This window comes from Hemitrygon akajei, chromosome 9, assembly GCF_048418815.1.
Source record: "Hemitrygon akajei chromosome 9, sHemAka1.3, whole genome shotgun sequence".
Lineage (NCBI taxonomy): Eukaryota > Metazoa > Chordata > Chondrichthyes > Myliobatiformes > Dasyatidae > Hemitrygon > Hemitrygon akajei.
In genome coordinates this window covers 65,110,724-65,136,747 of record NC_133132.1, presented here as the reverse complement: position 1 = coordinate 65,136,747, position 26,024 = coordinate 65,110,724, and the positions used below count along the sequence as shown (strand labels likewise).

The 26,024-nt window shown below is 45.4% G+C and overlaps 1 protein-coding gene across 6 annotated transcripts in view; it reads right to left on the bottom strand.

Annotated features, from left to right (window-relative positions):
* The window catches only part of LOC140733194 (serum response factor-like), a 62,079-nt gene that overhangs the window by 17,743 nt on the left and 18,312 nt on the right, over positions 1–26,024 (bottom strand). For 2 of the 6 annotated variants that reach the window (XM_073056191.1, XM_073056194.1), the window contains exon 3: positions 4,475–4,564. The exons of the other annotated variants lie outside the window; for them this stretch is intronic. In XM_073056191.1, the coding sequence (XP_072912292.1) occupies positions 4,475–4,564 (90 nt within the window). The remainder of the gene's footprint in view (positions 1–4,474; positions 4,565–26,024) is intronic. 6 annotated transcript variants of the gene reach the window in all.

Below are 26,024 nucleotides of genomic sequence, written 5' to 3'. Positions count from 1 at the left end.
TGGCAAGTAGGATGGTGAAGAATCCCAAGGCGTTTTAAGTAGTAAGAGGGTGGCAAGAAAGTGGCTGGGAATTTATGCACCAAGCCAGAGGAAGCAGGTGAGGAACTTATCACTGGTATTCACCAAAGAGAAGGAAATGATATTGAAATTCGGGAGAGATTGTTGATATTCTTAGGCTTATTAAGCATGAGGTGGTGCTGAGCTTCTGGGGAAAAAAAATTACTTGGACCTAATTGGAACTACCTCAGCATACCAAGAGAGGCAAAGGAGCAGACTGCTGGAGATCTTTATCTTCTTTAGCCACAGACAAGGTCACAGAATGGAAAATAATCAATTGTGTTCCTTTATTTAAGGAGGGCACCAGGGACAAAGAACAGTACAGCACAGGAACAGGCAAACTCTGCCCGTGAGAACTATCATGGTAGGGAAATTATAGAAAAAGGTTCTTAGAGGTAGTCAGCATGACCACGTGCAGGGAAGATCATGTCCCAGCTTTTTGAGAAGGTGACAAAGATGAGGGTAGGCTGGTCCATAAAATTAAGTCTGAGATCCACAGAAAGTTTGTAAATTTTAATCCCAAATTAACTTGGCCATAGAAGACAAAGGGAAGTGTTGGAGGAGCATTTATAAGACTGGAGGTCTGTAATGAGTGGACTTCTGCAGTAATCAGTGCTGAGTTCCTGCTGTCTGTAATTGTTATTAATGGTTTAAATGTAAATGCAGTTGGTCTGATTGGTAAGTTTGTAGATGACACAAAAGTGGAGGAATTGTGAAGTCATGCTGGATATAAACAGGCCCTTCAGTCCAGCTCATCTATGCCAACCGAGTTGCCCTTCTGACCTTGTCTCATTTTCCTGCATTTCATCCATACAGTAGCATGCAAAAGTTTGAGCATCACTGGTCAAAATTTCAGTTGCTGTGAATAGCTAAGTGAGTAAAAGATTACCTGATTTCCAAAAGACAAAGTTAAAGATGACACATTTCTTTAAGCAAGATTACTTTTTTATTTCCATCTTTTACAATTTCAAAATAACAAAAAAAAAGGAAAAGGGCCCGAAGCAAAAGTTTGGGCACCCTGCATGGTCAGTACTTAGTAACACCCCCTTTGACAAGTATCACAACTTGTAAACGCTTTCTGTAGCCAGCTAAGAGTCTTTCAATTCTTGTTTGGGGGATTTTCGTCCATTCTTCCTTGCAAAAGGCTTCTAGTTCTGTGAAATTCTTGGGCCATCTTGCATGCACTGCTCTTTTGAGGTCTATCCATAGATGATGTTTAGGTCAGGGAACTGTGAGGGCCATGGCAAAACTTTCAGCTTGCACCTCTTGAGGTTGTCCATTGTGGATTTTGAGGTGTGTTTAGGATCATTGTCCTGTTGTAGAAGCCATCCTCTTTTCATCTTCAGCTTTTTTACAGATAGTGTGATGTTTGCTTCCAGAATTTGCTGGTATTTAATTGAATTCATTCTTCCCTTTACCAGTGAAATGTTCCCCGTACTGCTGGCTGCAACACAAGCTCAAAGCATGATCGATCCACCCCTGTGCTCAACAGTTGGAGAGGTGTTCTTTTCATGAAATTCTGCACCCTTTTTCTCCAAACATACCTTTGCTCATTGCAGCCAAAAAGTTCTATTTTAACTTCATCAGTCCACAGGACTCATTTCCAAAATGCATCAGGCTTGTTTAGATGTTCCTTTGCAAACTTCTGATGCTGAATTTTGTGATGAGAACACAGGAAAGGTTTTCTTCTGATGACTCTTCCATGAAGGTCATATTTGTGCAGGTGTCACTGCACAGTAGAACAGTGCACCACCACTCCAGAGTCTGCTAAATCTTCCTGAAGGTCTTTTGCAGTCAAATGGGGGTTCTGATTTGCCTTTCTAGCAATCCTACAAGCAATTCTCTCAGAAAGTTTTCTGTGTCTTCCAGACCTCAACTTGACCTCCACCATTCCTGTTAACTGTCATTTCTTAATTACATTACGAACTGAGGAAACGGCTACCTGAAAACGCTTTGCTATCTTCTATATGCTTTGTGGGCTTCATTTATTTTAATTTTCAGAGTGCGAGGCAGCTGCTTAGAGGAGTCCATGGCTGCTGATAGTTGGGACAAGGTTTGAGGAGTCAGGGTATTTCTAAAGCTTTGAAATTGGCATTACCTGGCCTTTCCTAACGATGACTGTGAACAAGCCATAGCCCTAACAAGCTAATTAAGGTCTGAGACGTTGGTAAAAGTTATGAGAGGTCAAATCTCTTGGGGTGCCCAAACTTTTGCATGGTGCTCCTTTCCTTTTTTTTCCCACTCTAAAATTGTACAAAACAAAAATAATACACTAATCTTGCTTAAAATGTTGAAAAGAATGTTTCATCTATGATTTTTGGAGATCAATTCATCTTCTACTCACTTAACTATTCACAGTAACAGAAATTTTGACCGGGATGCCCAAACTTTTGCATGTCACTGTATTCCATTAAACCTTCCTTATCCAAATGGCTTTTGACCACTGTAATTGTACTAGCCTTGACCACTTCCAAAGGCAGCTCAGTCCACATACCTACTGCCCTCATGCGTTGAAAACCTTAAAACCAGTCACTTCAGGCAGATGGGGCTCATCAGCTGTGGTTGGCAGATCATCTAGGAGAAGGAAAACTCAGATCACAATTCTCCTGCTGACTTGCTGCTGTACCCACTCATGGGGAAAGCTTTGAGAGCAAACCCCAAGGAAAAACCAGAGCAGGATTCCTTGAGGCAAACTTACGTTGAGTTCAATGCTGACTGATAACCTTTCCAACGTCACTGGTGGCAAACTGCATCAGGGTCTACCATTCCTTTGAGTAATCACCTACGTGGAGAGCGGGAGCCTGCAGCATGCCCTCCATATGACCCATGTCTCAGAGAGAGTGCTCAGTTACAAAACCCATGCTCTACCTTGACCGATGGAGGGCCTCAATAAAATCACCCCTCAGCTTCCTTCAGTCTCACCCTATCCAGTCCTTCATTATAATTTCAAAAGTTTAAAGTAAGTTTATTATCAAAATGCATATATGTCACCACATATTACTCTGGGATTCATTTTATTGAGGGCATTCATATTAAATAGAAAGAAACACAATAAATTAAAAACCGCACACGATAGACAAACAACTAACGTGCAAAAGACACTGAAAGTACAAAAATAAAAGAAAAAAACTAATAAAAGTAATAAATTAATAGGAATTAATTTCAAGAACACAGGCTGAAGAGTCCTTAAAATGAGTCCATAAGTTGGGGATCAGTTCAGTGTTGGGGTGAGTGAAGTTCTGTGCACTGTCCATTCCCTCACTGCTGCTTTGCCTCACTTTTATCAACTGTGTCCATGTGTATTACCGTCAGAATAAAAGGCAAGGATAATGTGCTCAGGGAACCCTTGTTTTTGAGATATTGAAGCCATAGTTAAAAGGAGGTACACAGTAGGTATAGGCAGAAAAGAGCAAATGGGAACTTGAGGTCTATAAGAAATGCAAGAGAACACAAGAGGGAATCAGGAGGGCTCAAAGAAGGTACAAGGTTGCTCTAGCAGACCAGGTCAAGGAGAATCCCAAGGGCTTCTACAGATATATTAAAGAGAGAAAGGATAGCAAGGGACAAAGTTGGTCCTCTACAAGATCGGAGTGTTCACCAAAGCATGGAGCCAAAAAAAGATGGGGGATTTGGAAAAATGGGCTTTAAAAAATTTAATGCAGACAAGTGCGAGGAGTTGCACGTTGGGAGAACAATCCAGGGTAGGACTTGTTTGGTGAGAGGTCAAACACCGAGGATTGCAGTAGAACAGAGGGATCTGGGAACACAGATCCATAATTCCTTGTAAGTGGTGTCACAGGTAGATATGATCATAAAGAAAACCTCTGGCATGTTAGCCTTCATAAATCAAAGAACTGAGTAAAGCAACTGGAACATTATGCTGCAGCTGTCTGGTCTCTGCAAAACGTGATTGATCATTTCTACACACTCTCTACCTTAATGTGTAACGACGAGAACTGTAGACAATACTCCAGGTCCAGTCTCACCAACGTTTTGTACAGCTGCAACATGACATCCCAACTCTTGCACTCAATGCCCGCAGGAAGATTGTCCAAGGATGCAACAGAGTACAGATTAGGTGGACATAGGGGTGGAGAAATGGAAGGAGTTTAACCCATACAGATGTGAGGTGTTGCACTTGGGGAGGTCAAACACAGGAAATTTTACAGTAAATACTTGGACTATTAGGAGCACTGATGTGATTCAAGTCCATAGCTCCCTGAAGGTGACGACTCCAGTGGATAGGGTGATAAAGAAGGCATATCACATACCGGTCTTCATTGGTCAGAGCTCTGAGTTGGGAAGTCAAGTTGCAGATGAGTGAAACTTCGGTCAGCTGTCATTCGGAACATCGTAGGTCATTGTAATCACCACTATCAAAAGGATGAGAAGTTAAAGAGGGTGTGAGGAAGCTCACCAGCACGTTGCTTGGATTGGAGTGTGTTAGCTCCAAGAGACTGGACAAACTTGAATTGTTTTCTCTGGGTAGATAGACAGGGTCCTTTTCCTAGTGTGGGAACATCAAATACCAGAGGACATAAGTTTACAGTAAGAAGTTTAAAAATGATGTAGAAAGCAAGATTTTTATAATGAATGTTAGGCGCCTGGAATGGACTGCTAGGGGAGTTTAGTCCATAACCTTTGCAGCCACTTACTTTAACACTCCTTGAATTGCCCAGAGGTTTTCCTCTACTGATGGAGATTAGTTCACATTCCCTCCTCTCTCCCTACGGCTTCTCAATCAACCATTATGAATGATCGGAATTGTCCATACTGGGCTAAACACCTAACAACAGGCAGAGAACAGAGGGATATGGATCATTTGCAGGGAGATGAGATTACTATAGATTAACATCACGGTCATACAGACATGAGGTCTGTAGGGCCTATTCCTATGCTATACTGTTCGAGTAAATGGCAACCCTTTCATGTGAGGAAACAACCAGGTGAACCTGCCTCCGATGCACGTCTACGGCGTGCTGTGATACTACATGAAAACCCCCTCTTCTTTCAGAGCCCAAATCTACAATAAAGGACATCATTGCAGTAGCATTTCCTAATTACTTACTGTACCTGCACACTTGTCTTTTTGTTCCAGGTGTTAAGATCTTTGTACCACAACATTGTCATCTCACACCCTTTAAACCATCACTTGCTTTTTCCATTCCTCCTTCCACATAGAAAAATGTTACATTTACCACATACCACAACAATTGCCAACTTCTTACCCGTTCATTGACCCCACCCGAATCCTTCTCAGGACTTGCCACGAGCAGCAGTACACAAACACCCTTCATCCAAGTTAAGGCCCATCACTGTGGCACCCACTAGCCACTGACGGCCAGCCTAAAAACGGCCTATTGATCCTGATTCTTGCTTCCAATTGTTTTTCATGCCAATATTGCTCCTAGCCCCACGCACTTAAACCTTTAACATGGCTGAATGACTTCAGGAAATGCAAATATATCATATCCACTGGTTTTCCCCTTTATTGTTACATTCTCAAACTACAGAAAGATTCATGCAGGAACAGTCTAAATGGGTGACTGATGCTTTCTGTGGGCTAAAGATCCTGTTTTAATACTGTAGAACTCTGCTATTCCAACTGCAGGAAATTGTCAGAGTTTCCCTTCCCAAAAACCATGCTGACTCTATCTTGGAGTTTGCACAATGTTCTTCGAGTAATAAATTTCTACAAATGTTAAGCCACTTGCCATGAGCTTTCTCATTGTCACCCCCTCCTTTCTCATATGATAGTCACATTTGCCACTTCCCAGTCCCCTGGCACTTCTCCAGACTCCAGGGAGATCCACCCTCTCCTCAGCCACTCCCTTTACTAAACAAAGACATGATCATCATCCGAAGTGTGTGGACAGACCTGGATTGTTTTCTTCGTAGCACTGAGGGGGATGAAGGACAACCAAATACAAAATTACAATGGGCACGAGTAGTGCAAATAGTATTTTTCCAGGGTAGAAATGTCAAATTAAGATGAGAAGGGAGAAGGCTTAAGGAGCTATGAAGGGCAATTCTCATTTTCAACACAGCAGAGGGTAAGAGTGAGCAGATTTCTAAAAAGCATGTGATTGGCTAAGTGTGTGGCACCTCAGCTAATAAAAAAAGGTAGCGTACAGCAGAGTGGCCATCGTGAGTGGCAAGGAGGCATGGGTTAGTAGCAGGGAAAATGGCATCTACAGAGAGGAATAAAGTCAACATTTTGGGCCAGGAACCTTAATCAGGATTGGAGAGAAAGAGGGAAGAAGCCAGAATAAAAGAGTGGGTGGGGGGTAAGAAGAGGGAAAGGAATTAGTAGAAGCTGGCAGGTGATAAGATGACAACACACATAAAATGCTGGTGGAACGCAGCAGGCCAGGCAGCATCTATAAGGAGAAGCACTGTCGACGTTTCAGGCCGAGACCCTTCGTCAGGTGATAAGATGAACCAGGTTTGGGGTGGGGGGAGGTGGATGGGTAGGGAAGGGGAGATAAAGTAGGCAGCTAGGTGGTGATACGTGGAAGAGGTAAAGGGCTGAAGAAGAATGAACCTGATAGGACAGGGCAGTGGACAATGGGAGAAAGGGAAGGAGGAGGGGCACTAGAGTGAGGTGAAGGGCAAGTGAGAAGGGGCAAGAGGGGAGGCAAAATAGGGAATGGAAAAAAACGGGGTGGGGGGGGGGGAGATGAGAAATAACCTGACGTTAGAGAAATTGATATTCAGGCCACCTGGTTGGAGGCTACCCACACAGAACAACACGAGTAGCAGCTGAGTAGTCCATGGACATACATATCAGAATGGGAGTGCAAAGTCAAATTGAAATGCATGGCCATCAGAAAATCCTGCCTTTTGTGACAGACGGAGCAAAGATGCTTAAAAAAATGGTTTCCCTAATCTACGTTGGATCTCACTGATGCACATAAAGCCACACTAGGGGCACCGGATACATGGATGACCCAGACAGACTTGCAGCTCCATCTCCAGTGTCTCCTCACCTGATTGGTCTGTTTGGAGCCCTCAATAGAGGTGAGGGGATAGGTGTAGTAGCTGTCCCACTTGCAGGGGTAAGTGCCAAGAAGCAGATAAGTGGGGAGGGGCAAGTAGGCAAAGTAGTCATGGAGAGCACAAACCCTGCAGAAAGCAGAGAGTGGAGGGGGTGCGGAATATGTGCTTCATTGTCAGATTCCATAGTAAATGGCAGAAGTTACAGAGAATGATGTGCTGGATACAGATGTTCATGGGACAGGTAAAGACAAGGGAAACCCTACCTCTGTAATGGTGGGGTACGTATGGGATGAGCCCAGATGTGCAGGAAATGGAGGTGTGGGTGAAGGCAGCATCAACCGTTATGGAAGGGAAACCCAGTTCTTCATCTCGGATCTGCCCTCACCCCATCCTCCTGCCACTAAGGCTCCCATATCCATCCTACGATGAGGGCACCAGAACTGAACACTGTACTCCAAGTGTGGTCTAAGCAGGGTTTTGTAGAACTGCAAAGTTACCTCATGGCTTGTGAGCTCAATCCACGACTAATAAAGGCCAATGCACCTTCTTAACCACCCTATTAATTTGTACCACAACCCTGAGGGATGTATGGATGTGGACCGTGAGACCCCTCCGTTCCACCACACTATCAAGCATTCACCCTGTCCTGGGCGTACCAAGTTCGACCTTCCAAAGTGTCTTCCAGACTGAACTCCATCTGCCACTTCTCTGCCCACTCTGAATCCTATGAATGGCCCATTTCAAGCTAAAACTAGCTCCGACACTGTCCATAACATCAAATGATACAAAGATAGGTGGAGAGGTAGGTAGTGTGAGGAAGCAGGGAGTCTGCAGAAGGATTATGACAGATTAGGAAAATGGGCAAAGTGGCAGATAGAGTACAGTTGGCCCTCCTTATCCGCGGATCCTGCATGCGCGGGTTCAACCAAACACGGATTGGGAAAACCCAGAAGTTCTCTCTCCAGCACTCGTTGTTTGAGCATGTATGGACTATTTTTTTTCTTGTCATTATTCCCTAAACAATACAGTATAACAACTATTTACATAGCGCTTACATTGTATTAGGTATTATAAGTAATCTAGAGATGATTTAGAAGTACAGGCAATCCCCAGGTTAGTTCCATTCCTGAGTCCATCTTTAAGTCAGATTTGAAGTTGGAACAGGTACATCCGGTCTTATTTAGCGTCATTTAGTCAAACATTTGTCTTTGTATATAGTATATATTTTACCTTTCTAAGCATCTAAAACACTTAAGAAACGTATGTATTTCAATAATTAAACCACTGCGTTGCTTAGTAATAATTGTAGCTTTCATCGGGGCGGGGCCTTTCACATGCTCCGTTAAAATTGTTCCCATCGTTGACCGACTGTAGCCTAACGCTTTTCCAATGACCGATGGCATTTCACCTCTTTCTGATCGCTTTACTACTTGCACTTTATTTTCAATCGTGATTATTTTCGTGAACAGAAACACTGCGGATTCAGAACTGCGCCGGACTGAGACTGGTTAAATAAGGTCCGGAGTTCTGCTGGGTCCTAAAGATCACTGCACTGAGCCAGATCAAATAAGGGACTTGAGCATCCGCATTTTTTGGTATCTGCGGGGGGTTCCCGGAACCAATCGGCCGCGGATAAGGAGGGCCGACTGTATAGTGTATGGTCATGCACAATGGTAGAAGGAATAAAGGCGAAGACTGTTTTCCAAACTGGAAGTGAATTCAGCAATCAGAAGTGCAAAGGGACTTGAGAGTCCTAGTGCAGGATTCCCTAAAGGTTAGCTTGCAGGTTGAGTCTATGGCGAGGAAGGCAAAAGCAATGTTAGCATTCATTTCAAGAGGACTAGAATATAAAAACAAGAACATAATACTGAGGCTTTATAAGGCATTGATCAGACTATATTTAGAGTATGGTGACCATTTTTGGGGTGGCACAGTAGCACGACAGTTTACAATACAGGTGACCCAGGTTCAGTTCCCGACGGTGCCTGTAAGGAGTTTGTACGATGTCCCTGTGACCACGTGGGTTTCCTCCGGATACTCTGGTCTCATCTCAAGTCCAAAGATGTACCAGTTGGTAGGTGAATTGGTCATTGTAAATTGTCCCAAGATTAGGCCAGGATGAAACAGGGGGATTGTGGCTCGAAGGACGGGAAGGGCCTACACCGCACTGTATCTCAATCAATCAATAAATATCAAAGGAAGGATATCGGAGGGTCCAGAGGAGGTTCACAAGAATTATCACAGGAATGAAGGGTTAACTTATGAGTGTTTGATGGCTCTGGGCCTGCACTTGCTAGAGTTTAGAAGAATGAAGGCAATCTCAATGAAACAAACACTAAGTGGTCATGTGGACATGGAGATGACATTTCCAGTAGTGGGACAATGTTGTGCCTTCTGATCCTGCACAGAATAGAAGGCATGCCTTTAGAACAGAGATGAGGAGGAATTTCTTCAGCCGGAGGGTGATGAATCTGTGGAATTCCTCACCACAGGCAGCTGTGGAGGCCCAGTCCTTGAGTATATTTAAAGCAGAGATTGATAGCTTCTTGATTAGTAAGGGGGTCAAAGGTTATGAGGAGAAGGCAGGAGAATGTGGCTGCAAAGGTAAATAAATCACCCATGATCGAATGGCAGAGAGAACTCAATGGGCCATATGGCCTAATTTAACTCCAATGTCTCACGGACTACGTGCCTATAACACTGCAGAAGCGCACAGATTAGCAACGTTTAACTAGTTTTTAAAATCACAATCATTTTGCCAAGGCAGTGGAGCAAAAAACTCAAAGATGAAGATGTAAAGGGACAGGGAGAAGCCTTCGCGGAACCTGAGGGGGCACCTTTCATTTAGCGGGTGGTGGGTAATTGGAATAAGCCGTGATACAAGCAGGTACGATTACAACATTTAGAAGACATTGGACAGGTGCATGGAAAGGTTAAAATTTAGAGGAATATGGGGCTAACACAAACAAATGGGACAAGCTTAGTTCAGCAAACTGGTTAGCATGGATCAAATGGGCTAAATGGCCTGACTTCCCTGCTGTATAACTCTATGATTCCAACTGTAGTGGCTGAAAAAACATCCCATTTAAAATCCATCTTCAAACAAGAGAAAATCAGCAGATGCTGGAAATCCAAACAACACACAAAATGCTGGAGGAACTCAGCAGGCCAGACAACATCTATGGAAAAGATGTACAGTCGACGTTCCAGGCCGAGACCCTTCGGAAGGACTGTCCTGCTGAAGGATCTTGACCTGAAACATTGACTGTACTTTTCTCCCCCACCCCTACAGATGCTGCCTGGCCCGCTGAGTTCCTCCAGCATTTTGTGTGTGTTTCTTAAAATCCATCTTCCCAACTTACCACATAAAATTTAGGCAGCAAACTGGAGCACTTAAGGTTTTGAAGGTGCACTGTACATGATCCAATATTTAAGTTATAGTCATACAGCACAGAAATAGATGGATGCCAATGCCTCCCAAGATGTTATCCCATTAGCCAGCAAAACTTTCTTAAACATTTCCAATCCATGTACCTATTTAGCAGCTGCCTTTGAAAAGTTGTTATTGAACCTACCTCAACCACTTCCTCTGGCAGCTTACCCCACACAGATACCACCCCCTGTGCAAATAAAAGTTGCCTCTTAAGACTCATTAAATCTTTCCCCTCACCTTAAATCTGTGCCCTCTAGTTCTTGAGTTGCCTGCACTGAGAAAAAGACCTGTCTAGGATTGGGTTTTGACTATAGATGCTGCCATTAATCCAGAAGGCTCAATTTAACAATGAGCCGGCCTTCACCGGAGCTGGAAAGAAATCAGTGTGAGGGAGGTAGCAGTAGGAGTCGGGGCGACACTATCCTGCTGCTCCGCAAGAGACAGCTGTAGTCACCTGGACTTCAGCAGCACAACCCAGACACAGGCCCATCCTGTCAGTGCTGGTTACGGCCAGATCCTCAATAACATCTTCCTCACGTGTACATATTTACTGATTTGCCAGAAATATGCAGGTTGAGTGAGGAAGATGCCAACATCTACAGAACCATTTGAGAAACAATGACCAGGAACAAGGACAGGGACAGCAATAACCAGGATCTGGACACATGGAAATTGAGCACAGAACATCAGAATGGATTTGAAGGTGGAAAGTCTTGCCCAACTTGATAAATTTTGCTGCAGTGACAGAGGGGGAAGTGTGGTTGACATAGTCACACAGAGATTCACAAGGCATGCAATAAAATGCCACATAATAGTCTTGCCCTCAAGACTGAAGGTCACGGAATGAAAGGGGCTTTATAGTAATCCTGACGAGGCAACAGGAAGTGAAGGAAAAGGTTGATTTCCCAGAGCAGAGTTCACTGGGGGCAGGATGATGGGTTTTCTTAACCCAGTTAATACTTGGGCATAATTTGGAGGTGACCAGTGGTAGAGCTGGAGATCCAGACACACTGGTGAAAATTAATGCTGCAAAGCATAAAGAGAGTGGAGTTTCGGGGTGGAAGCACAAGAGGAGGAGGAGGAGGAGCTGTAGGAGTGGCAGAAGGAAAACAATGGGGGAGGCCAGGAATAGTTTGTTGGTGGAAGAGGCTGTGAAATTGGTTAAAGGTGCTCAGGACACATAGCTTTATACATACAGAGTCCAAGAGCAAGTATTGGTGACACACAAGAGCAGGGCAGCGGTCGGCAGAGAAGATGGAGTGAGCAAAAACACCACCAAGAGTGAAAACGGAGGAACAGGGGCCAAAAGCAAGAGTGAGAGAGATCTGAACAGATGGTGGGACATTGGACAGGACGTCACTGGTTTGCTCTCCTCTTCCATCGGAGGCCTTCCAGCAGACCTGCTTGGTCTCAGAAATTGTTCTTCCTTCCCTAGGAGGTGACAGAGAGGAAAGCAACCTCACTGCAACAGACACCCGTCCCATGAGGCTACACAAATGTCGCTTTACCAGAATCCGTGTCTCTGCTGCTCTCTCTCCTGCCAAAGTTTCAGTTACAAATTCATGCCTGGGTATCCAATCATAGCATCTCCATCAGTTCTGTAGTGTTATAAATATTCTGGGAGTATGTCCCTCGGTGCAACAAAGGAAGCCGATCTTTGTTTGACTACCACCTGCTATGTGAGAGGAGGGGATGGAGTGAGGGGGAGGTCAGTGAGTGAAAGCAGCTGACAAGGGTGGGGACTGAAATGTGATCAGCAAACTGACCGCCAGCCCTCAACAATATCTGACAGCTTGTGCTCAGTCCCAATGGAGTCAACAACTGTGTTCTGAAACAGCTGGCAGCAGAAACACAACCACCTCAAAACATTAACCCTTTCACTGTCCTACTCACCCCACATCAACAGGAAATCAGTGGAGGGAGATCCCTGAATGCCCCTAGTCCAAGACCTCCCATTTGCCCGAGGAAGCCATTTTGGCCAACGCCTGAAAACCCAGCACTCAAGCAGCCAGCAGTTGGCCATCCTGAACATGATCATCTCCCCAGCATCTCTCCGCATCAAGGGGCATCTGTAGTAACAAACCAGGCAAAATAGGCAAGCTGAGTATAATCCGGGTGCTTCCTGCTGATGGGGGATGTGCAGACATCTTTAACCTCTTCCCTGCTTCAAACTGTGGGCCCTCCCTCTTTAAGACGACCACTGTCATTCCGATACCCCCAAAAAAACAACTAAATAATTGCTTTAACCACCCAGTGACTCTGACATCTACCACCGTGAAGTGCTTTGATGGCAACACTAAGTCTAGCTTGTCAAATAACATTGACCCACTGCAACTAGCCTGCCACTAAAACAAGATTATAGTGGATGCCATTTCCCTGGCCCTACACTCATCCTTGAATCTTCACCTCTAAATCAACTCTTTTTTTTAGGTAGCATTTACATTTTAATCGGCATTGACTTCCTTATTCTATCTAGCTCAATGATTTGATCTGTGTGCAAGACAAGCACTGTATCTTGGTACAATAATAAACCAGTAAGAGTACTTCATGGAGAGGCGGGAGGGAGGGCGGGGGGGGGGGCCACAGGGGTTGCTCAGCAGGCAGAGAGAGAGAGATAAAAAAATGAAAGTGAGAAAAAGAGATTGAACTCAAAGGTATGGATTCTGCAGCCTGGGTGGCAGATTGAGTTGGGACTTCGACCCTCAATGCAAGTGGCAGTTTCATTGGGGAGGGGGGACTGACTGGGGGTGGTTGCTGCATTTTACTGAGCTTGCATACGGCTAGGGTTACAAACTCTCAAAAACATAGTTTGCAGCAGAGTCATTACTCAGTGAATCACGCCAATAAAACTAGTGTTTGCCTGGAAGTTTCACAGCTTGCCCTTTTATGGAGAAGGAGCATTCCCCAAGTAGGGTGCTGAGCAGTCAGGACCCAGTGACAATCACAGCGTAGACAAAGATTCACTGTCATTCTCTACCTGCACTGCACCAATTCTGCAACACATTAAATTGCCTTTGGGGATTTCAGTACAGCCTCGTCGTCCATGAGCTTCAAGCCACTCAATATTTATCTCCCACAACCAGTAGTCTGTTCCCAAATGCTCCAGACTCCCACCTCCCAGGACTGAGACTTGCTGACCTGCCTCACAAGAAACATCAAGCCTTTCACCAATTCCAGACGCCCTTGAACACTATACAGCTGATGCAAGACTTCCAGAAGGGTCTTTGCTGGTGTAACAAAGGCAATCAAATTGTGCACAACAAGCTCCCACAAGGGAGCCAAGATGGTGCTGGTGAAACACAGCTACGTGTTGTGGGTGGCTTAAAAAACTTTTAAATATACTTAACTACCCTCACTGCAATTTCCCTTTAAGTAACGTACTTTTGAACCAACTTAACGAACCACCAATGTCACAATCTTCTGAAGGACTCAAAGGACTTAACTCTAAAGCAAGTAGCACAGCACCTTTAAACAGATGAAGGTACATCACCATAGTCAAACTGAGGGAAAGGGAGGCTTCCAAGCCAGACTGAAATGCCGGGGAATGAAGCTTCCTCTACCCAGCATCTTGTTAGCAAATGTACAGTCACTGGAGAACAAGATTGAGGACCCAGGGGCAAGATTGCTGCAGCAAAGGGAAATGAGGGACTGTTCTGCTCTGTCCTTCATGGAGACATGGCTCAATCCAAACAAATCTCGAATTAATGAAGGATGTTCGATAGCTGTGGCAGAACTCGAATGCTATTGCCTCCTACAAAGTGAAACCAAACAACACAGGTGACAACAGGGTTTCGCTTCCAGATGAGTTCAATGCCTTCTATGCTTGCTTTGACCACCACAAACTCCCACAGCCCCCAATGATCCTGCGATTTCAGTCTCTGAGGCTGACACAAGAGCATCCTTCAGGAGGGTGAGCCCACAGAAAACATTCAACCCACACGGAGTATCTGGCCAAGCACTAAAGACCTGTGCAAATCAACTGGCTGGAATGCTCACCGATATCTTTAACCTCTCGCTTCAGTAGTCTAAGCTACCCATCTGTTTCAAGCAGGCTTCAATTATGCCAGTGCCCAAAAAGAACATGGTAATCTGCCTATGTGACTTGTCCAGTTGCCCTTACATCCACAATGGTAAAGTGTCTTAAGAGTTTGGTGATGAATCAGTAACTCCTGCCTGAATAGTGACTTGGATCTGCTCCAATTTGCTTACCAGAGAAACAAGTCCACAGCAGATACCATTTCATCAGCTCTTCACACAACCCTGGAACATCTAGACAGCAAAGATGCATATACCAGGATGCTCTTTATTGATAACAGCTCAGTAGTTAATAACATCAACCCCTCAAAATTAAACAATAAGCTTCAAGACCTGGGCCTCAATACCTCCTTGTGCAATTGGATCCTGGATTTTCTCGCTTGCAGACTCCAGTCAGCTCGGATTGGAAACAACATCTCCTTCATGATCTCCATCAGCACAGGTGCATCATAAGACTGAGCTTAGCCCCTGCTCTACGCACTTTACACTTACGACTGTGTGACTAAGCACAGTTCCAATGCCATATTCAAGTTTGCTGACAACAATACGGTCATAGGACGAATCAAAGGTGGTGGTGAATCAGCATTTAGGAAAGAAATTGACAATCTGGCTGAGTGGTGCCACAACAACAACCTCTCGCTCAATGTCAGCAAGGCCAAGGAGATGATCACTGACTGCAGGAGGAGGAAAGCAGAAACCTTAAATTCCTTGCTGTTATCTTTTCAGAGGATTGGTCCTGGGCCCAGCACGTAGCTGTAAGTGCAACTGTGAACAAAAGTACAGCAGCTCTTCTACTTCCTCAGGAGTTCACAAAAATTTGGCGTAACATCTAACACTTTGACAAATTTCTATAAATGTGGAGAGTATATGACCGGTTCAATCACAGTCTGGTATAGAAACACCCATGCATTTGAACGGAAAATCCTACAAAAAGTAGTGGACACAGCCCAGTCCATCACGGGTAAAGCCCCCTCCCCACCACGGAGTACATCTACATGAAGTGCTGTCACAGGAAAGTAGCATCCATCATCAGGGACCCCCACACCCAGGTCACACTCTCTTCTCACTGCTGCCATCAGGAAGGTAATACAGGAGCCTCAGGACTCTCACCATCAAGTTCAGGAACAGTTATTACCCCTCAACCATCAGCCTCCTGAACCAGAGGGGATAACTTCACTCACCCATCACTGAACAACCCACGCACTGACCTTCAAGGACTCATCATCTCAAGTTCACTATTTATTGCTTATTTTTTTGTATTTGCAGTTTGTCTTTGGCACACTGGCTGTTTGACAGTGCTGTTGAATGCAGTCTTTCACAGTTTCTTGTATTTACCATGAGTGCCCGCAAGAAAATGGACCTCAAGGTAGTATAGGGTGTCATACGTACTTCAATAATAAATTTACATTGAACTTCAAACACATGCAATGAAGGCCCATGTAATATCTTCGTTATGCTCACTGAGTGAGAAATGTTGGCAGGTTATCAAGAGAACCAGGTACATGTGATGACAGCAACAAAATGGCCTGACATAAACTGCTCAATATACCAAATTACCAACTACTTTCACTGAATAATACAGCGGATTCTAGGGGCTAAGTGGCCTGCTTATGGCTTTATTTATATTCTCCATCCCTCCGCAGGTCTCCCACATTCGCAAAAATAAATGGACGGACTTCCAGGTTAACCTGGACCACCACACCCCATCCATTCACCCTGCAACATGGTACTGAGGGGGAATTCACGACAATTAGCACAGGTACAATACAAGCACTGAGGGGGAGGTCAGAGTGAAGTCCCAGCTACAGAGACAGCTTGGCCCAGGGTTGAGGTGAATGCCAATTGACACAAGGAACTGTGATTCTGCCCAACCATGGACTGCAGGCATCACCAATCACCAGTGACCCTCTCCCAAATCAAACACACAACCCCACCAAAACACAAACACTCCTTCAAGGTGGCAACACCGGCTCCCAATAATCGTGCTAGCTTTAAACTCTTCCACAGTGTTTCAAGGTTCCTGGTTGAAGATTTCAGCAAACCAGAGCTTTACAAATATTCTTTGATAAAACGGTATTTAATCCACTGGCAGCAGAGTTATCTGTGGTGCTCGATGAACTAGAGCTTCGATAGACATCAGACTCGGCCGGGAGCTGGTCTGACCAGGCTGACAGCGCCATTACTTTTCCTGGCCAATGGCCGCCCACTGGAGAACGGGGTGGACACTGAGACTGAACACACAGGAGATGAGAAACTGTTGCATTCTGGTTTTCACCAGAGTGTGGCCGGGCGATACTTCAATTTGGTGGGACACAGGAGCAGAATAGAGCCCGCTCGCCATTCCATCATGGCTGATTTATTATCCCTCTCAACCTCACGGGAGCCCCCGTTGGGGATAACCAGGGGAGGTGGCCATTGACACAGAGCTGTGGAAATTGAAAGTCACGAGTGAAATGCCAGCCACACTGCCTGCTCAGGGAGTTTACTGATCCGTTCAGCACCACCGTCGACATCCTCCTCGTCATACTGAGAATGACAATAAGCCTTCTTAAAACATGAAACTTCACTGATACAATGTAGCAGGCAAGGACAATTTCCCCAGCCTCATCTTTGCTCCCCCTCAGCAAACACTTACTGAATCGCCCCCTTGCACAGTCTGCCTTGGACTTCACCATAAACCCAAGACAGCAACAATGGAGACCCTGTTGGACAACGAGCTGTGCGTCAGGGCAAGGTAGGGCAGCTGCCTGTTTGTCAGCCCTGGGGGTCTTGGGATGGGACAGGGTTCTGACTAAGAACACAGCTGAACAAATTAGCTACTCACCATTTCAAACCAGCTTCCCATACATCCCTCCCACCTAACCAGGGCTCATAGGTGGGTGAAACAGAACTGGACACTTTAAAGCAGCCACTGGCTGGGTTCCACCATCGACTGCAAGAAACTGCTGAGAGTTGTGGGCAAACACACACAAAATGCTGGAGGAACTCAGAAGGGAGCTTGAAATGTCAACTGTACTCTTTTCCATAGATGCTGCCTGGCCTGCTGATTTCCTCCGGCATTTTACTCGGATTTCCAGCATCTGCAAATTTTCTCTTGGCCGAGAGTTGTGGACACATTTCAGCATATCATATAAACCAGACAACCCCACCGCAGCCCCCCCCCCCCGCCCCATGGAACCATCTACTCTTCTCTCTACCGTGGTAAAGCAGCCATAATCAAAGACCCCTGACATTCTCTCTCCTCCTCTTCCCATTGGGCAGAAAGCACATGCTTAAAGACAGCTCCCATCCCTGTTATTAGACCACTGAATGGTCCCCAAGTACAACAAGATGGACTTCTGATGTCACTATCTACCATGTAATAGGCTTGCACCTCACTGTCTCGCCGCACTGCATTTTCTTTTATTCTGCTTTGTTAATTTTCCCTTGTACAACCTCGATGCATTGTTGTGATGAAATGATCTGCAAGACAAAGTTATTCACTGTACCAAGGTACAACCGACAACAGTAAACTATTTAGCAAATCATACATTAAGCTTTCCAATCCGAGGATGGGAATGATGATAATTCCTCCTTTGCAGCTAAATCAGTCTCAGTTAAATCATCTGCGAGACTTGGAGCAGACCTCAGTTCAGAGCCAAGCATCTCAGTCTCTCCACACACAGAACGACTCCCACCTCACTGAAAACAGAGCATCAGTGAGCACTTTCAGAAGTTGGGTTTTGTGGAACAAAGCTAATAGAAATTTAATCAAGAACCCAAAAAAGAAAATTGGCTGGTAAATATCAGTGGAAGCAGTTTCTAATGAACTGGCAGAAGTCAAGTGATACGGCTCTGTACATAGTTTGCTAAAAAATAATGGATGAATTGAAAGCAAATTATTGGCCTCATTATACAACAAAGTAAAATTTAATGGCTCTTTACGAAAGTGCAACCACCAAATAGTCAAATATTTAATATGTTTATTGGTAAATTTCTCAATAGAAAGCCATATAACAGTGACAGACTGGAGACAATGGTAAGCAATGTAAACAGCAGCATAAATTTACACAGGGACAGTGCAGATCGATTTAACATCTTTGAAAATGCCAAGTCAAGGATTTTGCAGTCATGAGCAAAACAGGGATAAATTTTAAGAATGAATTGAATAGAGATAGGTGGAGAGAACTGAGGAGCAACGAAATTCAGGGATGTATGTTCGCCAATCACTGAAAAGTGATGATCAGCTTTAAAAATAATCAGAAGGGCAAAGGGAATGTTATCTGTTACAAAGTCAAGTACAAGCAGGAGGTGCACTGTAAAACTCTTCGCTTCATTTCGTTTATTTAAAAAAGGGGCTAGCAACTAGGAAGTGGGATTAACAAAAAATTTCACCTTTAGCCACAACAGCTATGATGGGCTGAATGGTCTCCTGTGCTGCACGTTAATGGCCCAAGAAGAGCCCCTGCGCTACCGTTGCCAAGCAGGCAGATCTCACAGACGGTCTTATCGTAACCGAAGACACGATGCAAGGATGGGCACAAGGCAAAAACTGGTGGTACAGTGGACAGTGACAGCATTATCTAATGTTACAATGGGATTTAGAAAGTCAACAAAAGAACGACAGATGGAATTTAACTCAGACAAGTGTGAAGTGAGGCACCTTAGACTGCATGTATGGAATTGGGCAAATGTCCCATCTTAGTGCTCAGTAACTCTTCTATCACACACTCGACCAGAATATGGAAACGTCTTAAAGTAATTCAATACAAGACAGACAGCCTTGGCCCTGCTCGAGGACACAGCATTTAGTTATGTGATCATTAGTAACCACCTGTAAACCCCACTAGACATTCTTGCTAAAGCTCTTCACCATGGCAATGCCACTCAGTTTTACTTTGGTTGGTGTGGGTTGCTGCTGACCATAGTTACCGCTGCCACACAAGTACCAAACAATGGAGGTTGTTACTTTATCAGTTGAGCTGTGAACATTGCACAAGACACAGCAAACATCCCCAAGGTGGTCTTGGATGAAGCAACAGAAGTAGGTTTTGCCCAGAACACTGCCCCAAGGGACTCCTTGACTTTCTGTATTAGGTCCAACTCCAAGCACTGGAGAGTTTGCAGAGGTGGTTTTGGGGAGAAAGAGGGGAGTTAGAAATCAGGTGAGGGTTTTAGGACAAGGATGTGGGGGAGTTAAAGGATTGGCCACAGTCTGAACCTCTGCACTGCATTTCAAAGGTCAGCAACATGGACGTGGTTGGAGCTTAGCAGACCAGCAAGGAACTGGGGCCGGTAACCCTCTCGGTATGCAGGTCACCAGACCAAAGCTCAAGGCCTAGTGTTCAGGTCCCCATCATCAGAGTTGGAGGGTCATTTGTTGTCACTGGCAAGCCTGAGTGGATACAGAACCGGAGCCCCAAGGCGACAGCCTGGCCTAGAGGTTGCAGGAGAGAGTGTGTGCGAGCGAGGGAGGGGGCTTGCTTTGTTGCATGGTATATTTCACTCTATGTTGGGCATGATGTGTTGGTTGTTATTTCACTTGATGTTTCAAAGTACATGTGATAAATTACTCTGAATCTTAACACCCACATCAGGTTCCTGCACAAACTGAACCCCACCCCTGCTCATCTCTGGATCTGAGCACTTTGGGCAGTGTTTGGACGATATGAGCAGAGTGCCACGGTGAACTGAGCACTGATGGCCAAGTTAGCTGCCACCCCCATTTTAACTGTATTTTACAGGAGCATTATTGACAGCGTCCTGACAACTTGCATCTCCATCTGGTATGGGGGCAGTCGAGCATCGGACCAGAAGTCGCTACAAAGGACTGTGAGAACGACTGACAGGATCACGGGTCTCCCTACCATCCACTGGCGATATTTATCAGGAGGCTGTGTACGCAGGGCCTTTAGTATCATCAAGGATCCCACCCTTCCGTCCAGCGCCCTCTGACTTTCTACCATCAGGCAGGAGATTGACGTATAAAAACAAGAACGATCAAGTGGGGAAACAGTTCCTTCCCCCGGGCCATCAGGCTTCTGAACTCCCGCCACATTGTATTTGAAGTGTGTCTGGTTAATCTCTTCCATACCTTACAATATTTAAATATATGCACTTTAGTTTGTTATTTATAAGCCATTCAGCTGTAGATTTTAACTGTACCTTCACAAGTTATCGTGTGTTATGTGTACGACTGTGCTTTACATCCCAGTTCAGAGAAACATTGTCTTGTATATAATGTATATAGAAACGTGTATGTAATTAAATGACAATAAACTTGACTTGACTTGCATTAGCAGATACAGACCCACCAGAAGGAAATCTTCACTGTTGTCTGTCAGCTCTCATGGCATCGGTCAGACATGGCCAGACAGTCCCCCCCTCCATCAGTACTACACCAAAGGCAGAGTATACACTGGGTGGGGTTGGTACACTACTTTGACGAACACAGCTGCTAGATTACCTCTGATCAGATGGCAAGGGAACCACAAATGATCTCATTACTGCAGACAACATCCGTCCACGTCTGGAACTGTTGCTACAAGGTTCAGCAAAGACCAAACTTCCAGAGGACACAGGTGAACCCAGACTGTTCCGCTGCACGGTCACCCTCCATTGTAAAGGCAATCGCTGTGATGAGGTTTAAACTGCCATTACAGGCCGCTGCCGATCAGCACAATACCCTCTGCTACTGCACCCTGACATTCTAAAGCATGTGTGGGCAACGTAACACAAATGCACCTCACATTAACACAGTAGTCTGCAGACAGGCTGCGGGAAAACAGCTCAACAGCTGAAGAGTTGTGGGTCAGGCAACATCTGCCAAGGCAAGTGGACAGGCGATGTTGTGCTGAGATCATGTCAACTGAACATTTCCCCGAGATCCTCCAGCAGCTTTTTCTTGTGTTTGCTCCCAGTATCTGCAGTTTTGTGTGAGTACACTGACTAACCGCATTCCATAGGCATGCTCTGGTCGTGGTTCTGGGATAGTGGAAGGGCAGACAGAAACAACTATTACAGAAAATCCAGAATGAAGGTGAGAGATTAACCAGGGCCAGAATCAGGAGGAGGAAAATAATGTTAAACTTTCCCATAAATAACATCTGCTCATGTAACACGTTTTAAACCCACATAGGGCCGTAAACTGTATCAACAGGGTGAGATAGGAACCTCGATTAAACGAGAGAGCAGTCACGGGGGGGGGGGGGGGGGGGGTACTTGTTAGTTTCCACCTGTTAACTGCAAAATTACAACACTCCCTTCTGCCAAACAGCTGATGTGAAAAACCGTCACTTGAAGAGGACAGCTGCAGTCAAAAGAGCAAAGGCTGCTGCTGTGGGAATGAGCTCCCCTCATCACGCTGCTGAAACACTCCCCACACAAATTTTAAAAAGCATCAGGCTAACACTGATACCCACCAAGTGTCTGAAAGGGTTAATATTTTGCAGTGCTGAAAGAGTTACAAATCTGAAAAATATACTGCGGCCACACAAACAGCTCGACTTCAAAACATGCCGATTTGACTGGGAGATAAACACAGCACACAGGCAGGCCAGATCGGGGAGGAGGCAAACCAACGGGCAGCTTTACGTGGGGAAGGAGCGTGCTGACAGGATCAGGGTAACATCTTTACCCCTTGGCAGCGGAAGTGATTGGTGGAAGAGCAGGGATGAGCCAGTTGGACAAGTCACCTTCAGAGGTCAACAGACAGCGGCCTATGCAGAAGAGTTAACCCACGTTGTGAATGTCTGCTCTGGCAGTGCTTAATGTTCACAGTTCCAACAAACCCTTTCCCAACAGTGACCACACACACAACCAAGGACAGGACGAGTTCAGCAGTACGAGGTGGGCTAAGGGCAACATCACTTGGCTGTGGGGCTGGAAAGTGAAGCCCGTAAGGAGACGGGGGCCAGTTCACACTTTGTACGAGATACCACTCTAAACAGCTCCCCATGTCACAGCCAGAGATGTCAACACTCTGCGTGACGTGGAGTCCAACCCATCAGCAAATCACAACCCACGCCACTACACAAAACTCCCCCCACCCCCACCCTTCACTCACAGCGAAGCCAGGCTCTGGGACAGCTGCAGCTTATAAGGAATATCAGACGGCCCTGCCAAGGGCTGTAGTCAGGGAACCAAACCATATATGGTCATGATGGTCACACAAACTTTATCAATGAGAGAAAGGGCAGAGTGAAGGGGGTGGGGCAGAAGAGGGTGGATAAAATCAGCTCCAGAAGTATAGCACAGGATGGGAGAGAGGCGGGTAGGGGTGAAGGGGGAGAGAGGCAGAGACAGGGGTGAGAAGCATGACTGATTGCACTCCTGCCCTTGACTCCCCTCTGTCCCATACCCCCTACATAACAATTGGTGAGGAACTTTTTGCTCTCCGGGTCAGAGGGACTGATAATGGGCCTCAAGTGATCCCACTACAAAACAAGATTAAACTGTAAACTTTGCAACCTTTTATCTGTTCAAAAATAAAGATCAAACTGTACTGTTACTCACTGTCTATACATTATTCTCAGCAATGATAGTTGTGCAGGATAAGCACAGAGTCTATCCCATTTCATTCTGTGCAGACTACAATCTCCAGGGAGGCGAATAGATTTTTTCACTGTACTAGGCAAAATGAACAGCAAAGGACACCAATTTCAGAACAAGTTAATGTAGTCCCAGTTTGCACTGAAATCACCAACAGTTACAACTATGTTCAACCTGGTGACAAACGTCACCTCATACCCTCTTCAACCCAATTTCAAGCTGCTGCTACACAAACAAATTGCTGGAAACACTCAGCAGACTAGACAGCATCTGTGGAGACAGGAAGCGAGTTAACAGGTCACAAACCAGACTTTATGCTGCAATGAAAGTGGACAGAGTGAATTCCTACAGGATGGCAAGACAAGTTCAAATGGGTTAATGAGGCAGGTAGATGCTTAATATGCTTCTCTGGGTGCAAGGCATCTCCGTTTCTAAACTTGTACCGACCGTTCTGCTCAGATTGAAGCAAGTCCAGTCACAACAAACTGATCAACAAGAGTAGGGAGGTGCTGTTGGGATACAGCAAGCTGACCTCCATCTCAAGTTTCAAATCTACTTCTGGACCATGAGCATCAGACCCAAATATACTCAGATCACCCCTCTGTAACTTCCAGCTCTCTCGTGTCCTTGGTCCACAGTCTCCTCCTGCCATTATCCTACTCAGTCCCTGCCATGGTTAAGGATGAAGAGGAAGTCATCTGAGACATTTGTACAGAAATGCCCCAATCAGAACAAACAAGAAAATGGTATTCAGTCTTTCCCAGAGGAAGCATGGTCAACAGAGCTGTGAGGGTAAGAGCAGCAAACATGGCAAAATCTGACTGCTTTCTATTCTGGTTCCTCCAGTTACCCAACTTCCAGCATAGATGATTCCAAAATGGCTTTTTTTCCTGAACTAGGGCTACCCCTCTCCCCTTAATGGACAGAGCCATGGTCACGGCATTTCCATTTCCTGCACCCCTGCTCTCTTCCCTTCTCCCCCCAGACAGACGAGAACAGGCCCCCGGACATCTTCCAACCCATATCCTTCACAATAAATGAATCATACTTGGAAATCTCTAACAGCCCCAACAAAATTCCACTACCTGACACATTCATTTCCTGATTTCCAAGAGAGGACTGACTCTGTTTACAGCCCCCTGGTTTGGTCTTCTATCCGCATCTTACTGCACTTGCCCCTGCGACCACTGGAAGTGCAATTCTTGTCCCTTCCTCCCCACCCAGGTCCCTCTGGTTGAAGCAGTGATTCACTTACACTTCTAATCAAGTGGAATACAGTGTGGCCTCCTCTATAATCCAGAAACCAAATCCAGGTTGGGTGACTATTTTGCAGATCACTCAATTCAGTCCACAGGGGTGACCCGTGAGCTGCCAATGGCCTACCACTTTAATTATGCCCTGCACACAACCCCCTGGGTCCATGCCTTTCTCTGCCGTCAGTGATGCCCAACACATCTTTTGGATTCAATACTGAATTCTGCCAACTCCAGCCAAACCATTTCCTTCTATCTCAGGATTGGCCATTTCATCCATCTGTGATTCTGGCTCCATTTTTCCTTTCTCCATTAGTACAGCCTGGCTTGTTGCCCATGACACAATTAAGCACAACCACCATCACAATGCCCCCATGAACCCACCTGACTCATGCTGTCACAAACATTCCCCTTGTCCAATCTATCCCACCAGCTTCTTGCCACCTTAAATTCACTCATTTTCTCTTTCCCAATCGTGGCTTTAGTCCGAAGCATCATCTCTCTGCACTCAGCTGCCTTATCAGAGCACTTCCAGTAGAATGCCCACATTCTTACCAAAAAGTTCAGATTACTCTCTCAGGCCAGTTTCTATCAATGACTTCATCATATCCTATCAGGAATTAGGTCCACTCTCCCAAGTCTCAATTATTAAATTCAAAGACATTCTACGTGAAAAACATTTTAAGCTGCCCAGCCTTGCTTCAGGGGGAAAAAAATGCACACCTCTGGACTCTCACTTTCATAGTTCAAAGCCAAAAACACTTCCTGACTCTCAACAGCATTTCAGCTTCTCAACATCAGCACACCAGAGTAACATAACGTCAATTAAATACAAGGTGTTGTATTACTTTCTTGAGAAGTTTCTGGAAAGCCAATGAAGCTACACACCAAACTGCCCAGGGAACTCGGGGAAAATGCCGCATTTGTAGAGGCAGAGGAACGGTCAACTTTTGGGTTGGGACCTTGCACAAAAGGTGCATGTGCAGAAGGAAGATAGTCCATACAGGGGTAAGAAAGAAAGGCAAGGCACGAGCTGGCAGGCAATAGGTGGAACCAGGTGAGGAACCCTGAACTTTTCTAGACTCCTGCAAATTGAAGGGGCAGAGGCCTGAGGCACACATCTTTGTGGTGGCTACGTTGAGAGCAGTTCTTGTTCCAAACCTACTCTGGTACCTCTTGACAACTCTGTTCCCACCTTCTCTCTTGCAAAGGATACCATTGTTTTTCTCAATTCCTCCATCTTGATCGCCTCTGTTCATGAGATGGAGCTTTCCATTCCAGGACTTCTGAAATGTCTTTCTTTGCAGTGACCTCAAAGGAGAGCACTCTCGCACAGTGATCAGCTGCCAGGCCTCTCTAGCTCAATGATCATACAGCAGCAATAGCCAACCTGCCCGAAAATGAGGTGAACTGCTTCAGAACAGCATACCTGGCTCTGCACATCTCATCATTAAACAGCTCCAGGAACAATGGCAGCAAGGACCGTCTGTGACAGCCAGAAAGATGAACACCATCTCCTGCATGTTCCCTTCCAAGTCCCATTATGGAAATCACCTTTCATTCACTGTCACCCGAGGCTGCAACCATTTTATCAATACTAATTCAAGGTGGACAATAAATACTAACTATACTAATTCCAAATTCAGATGCACAATATAATCACCAGTTTACCTGCAGATCAAAGCCACTTTTTCAGGAATATAGAATCTGACTAGCTA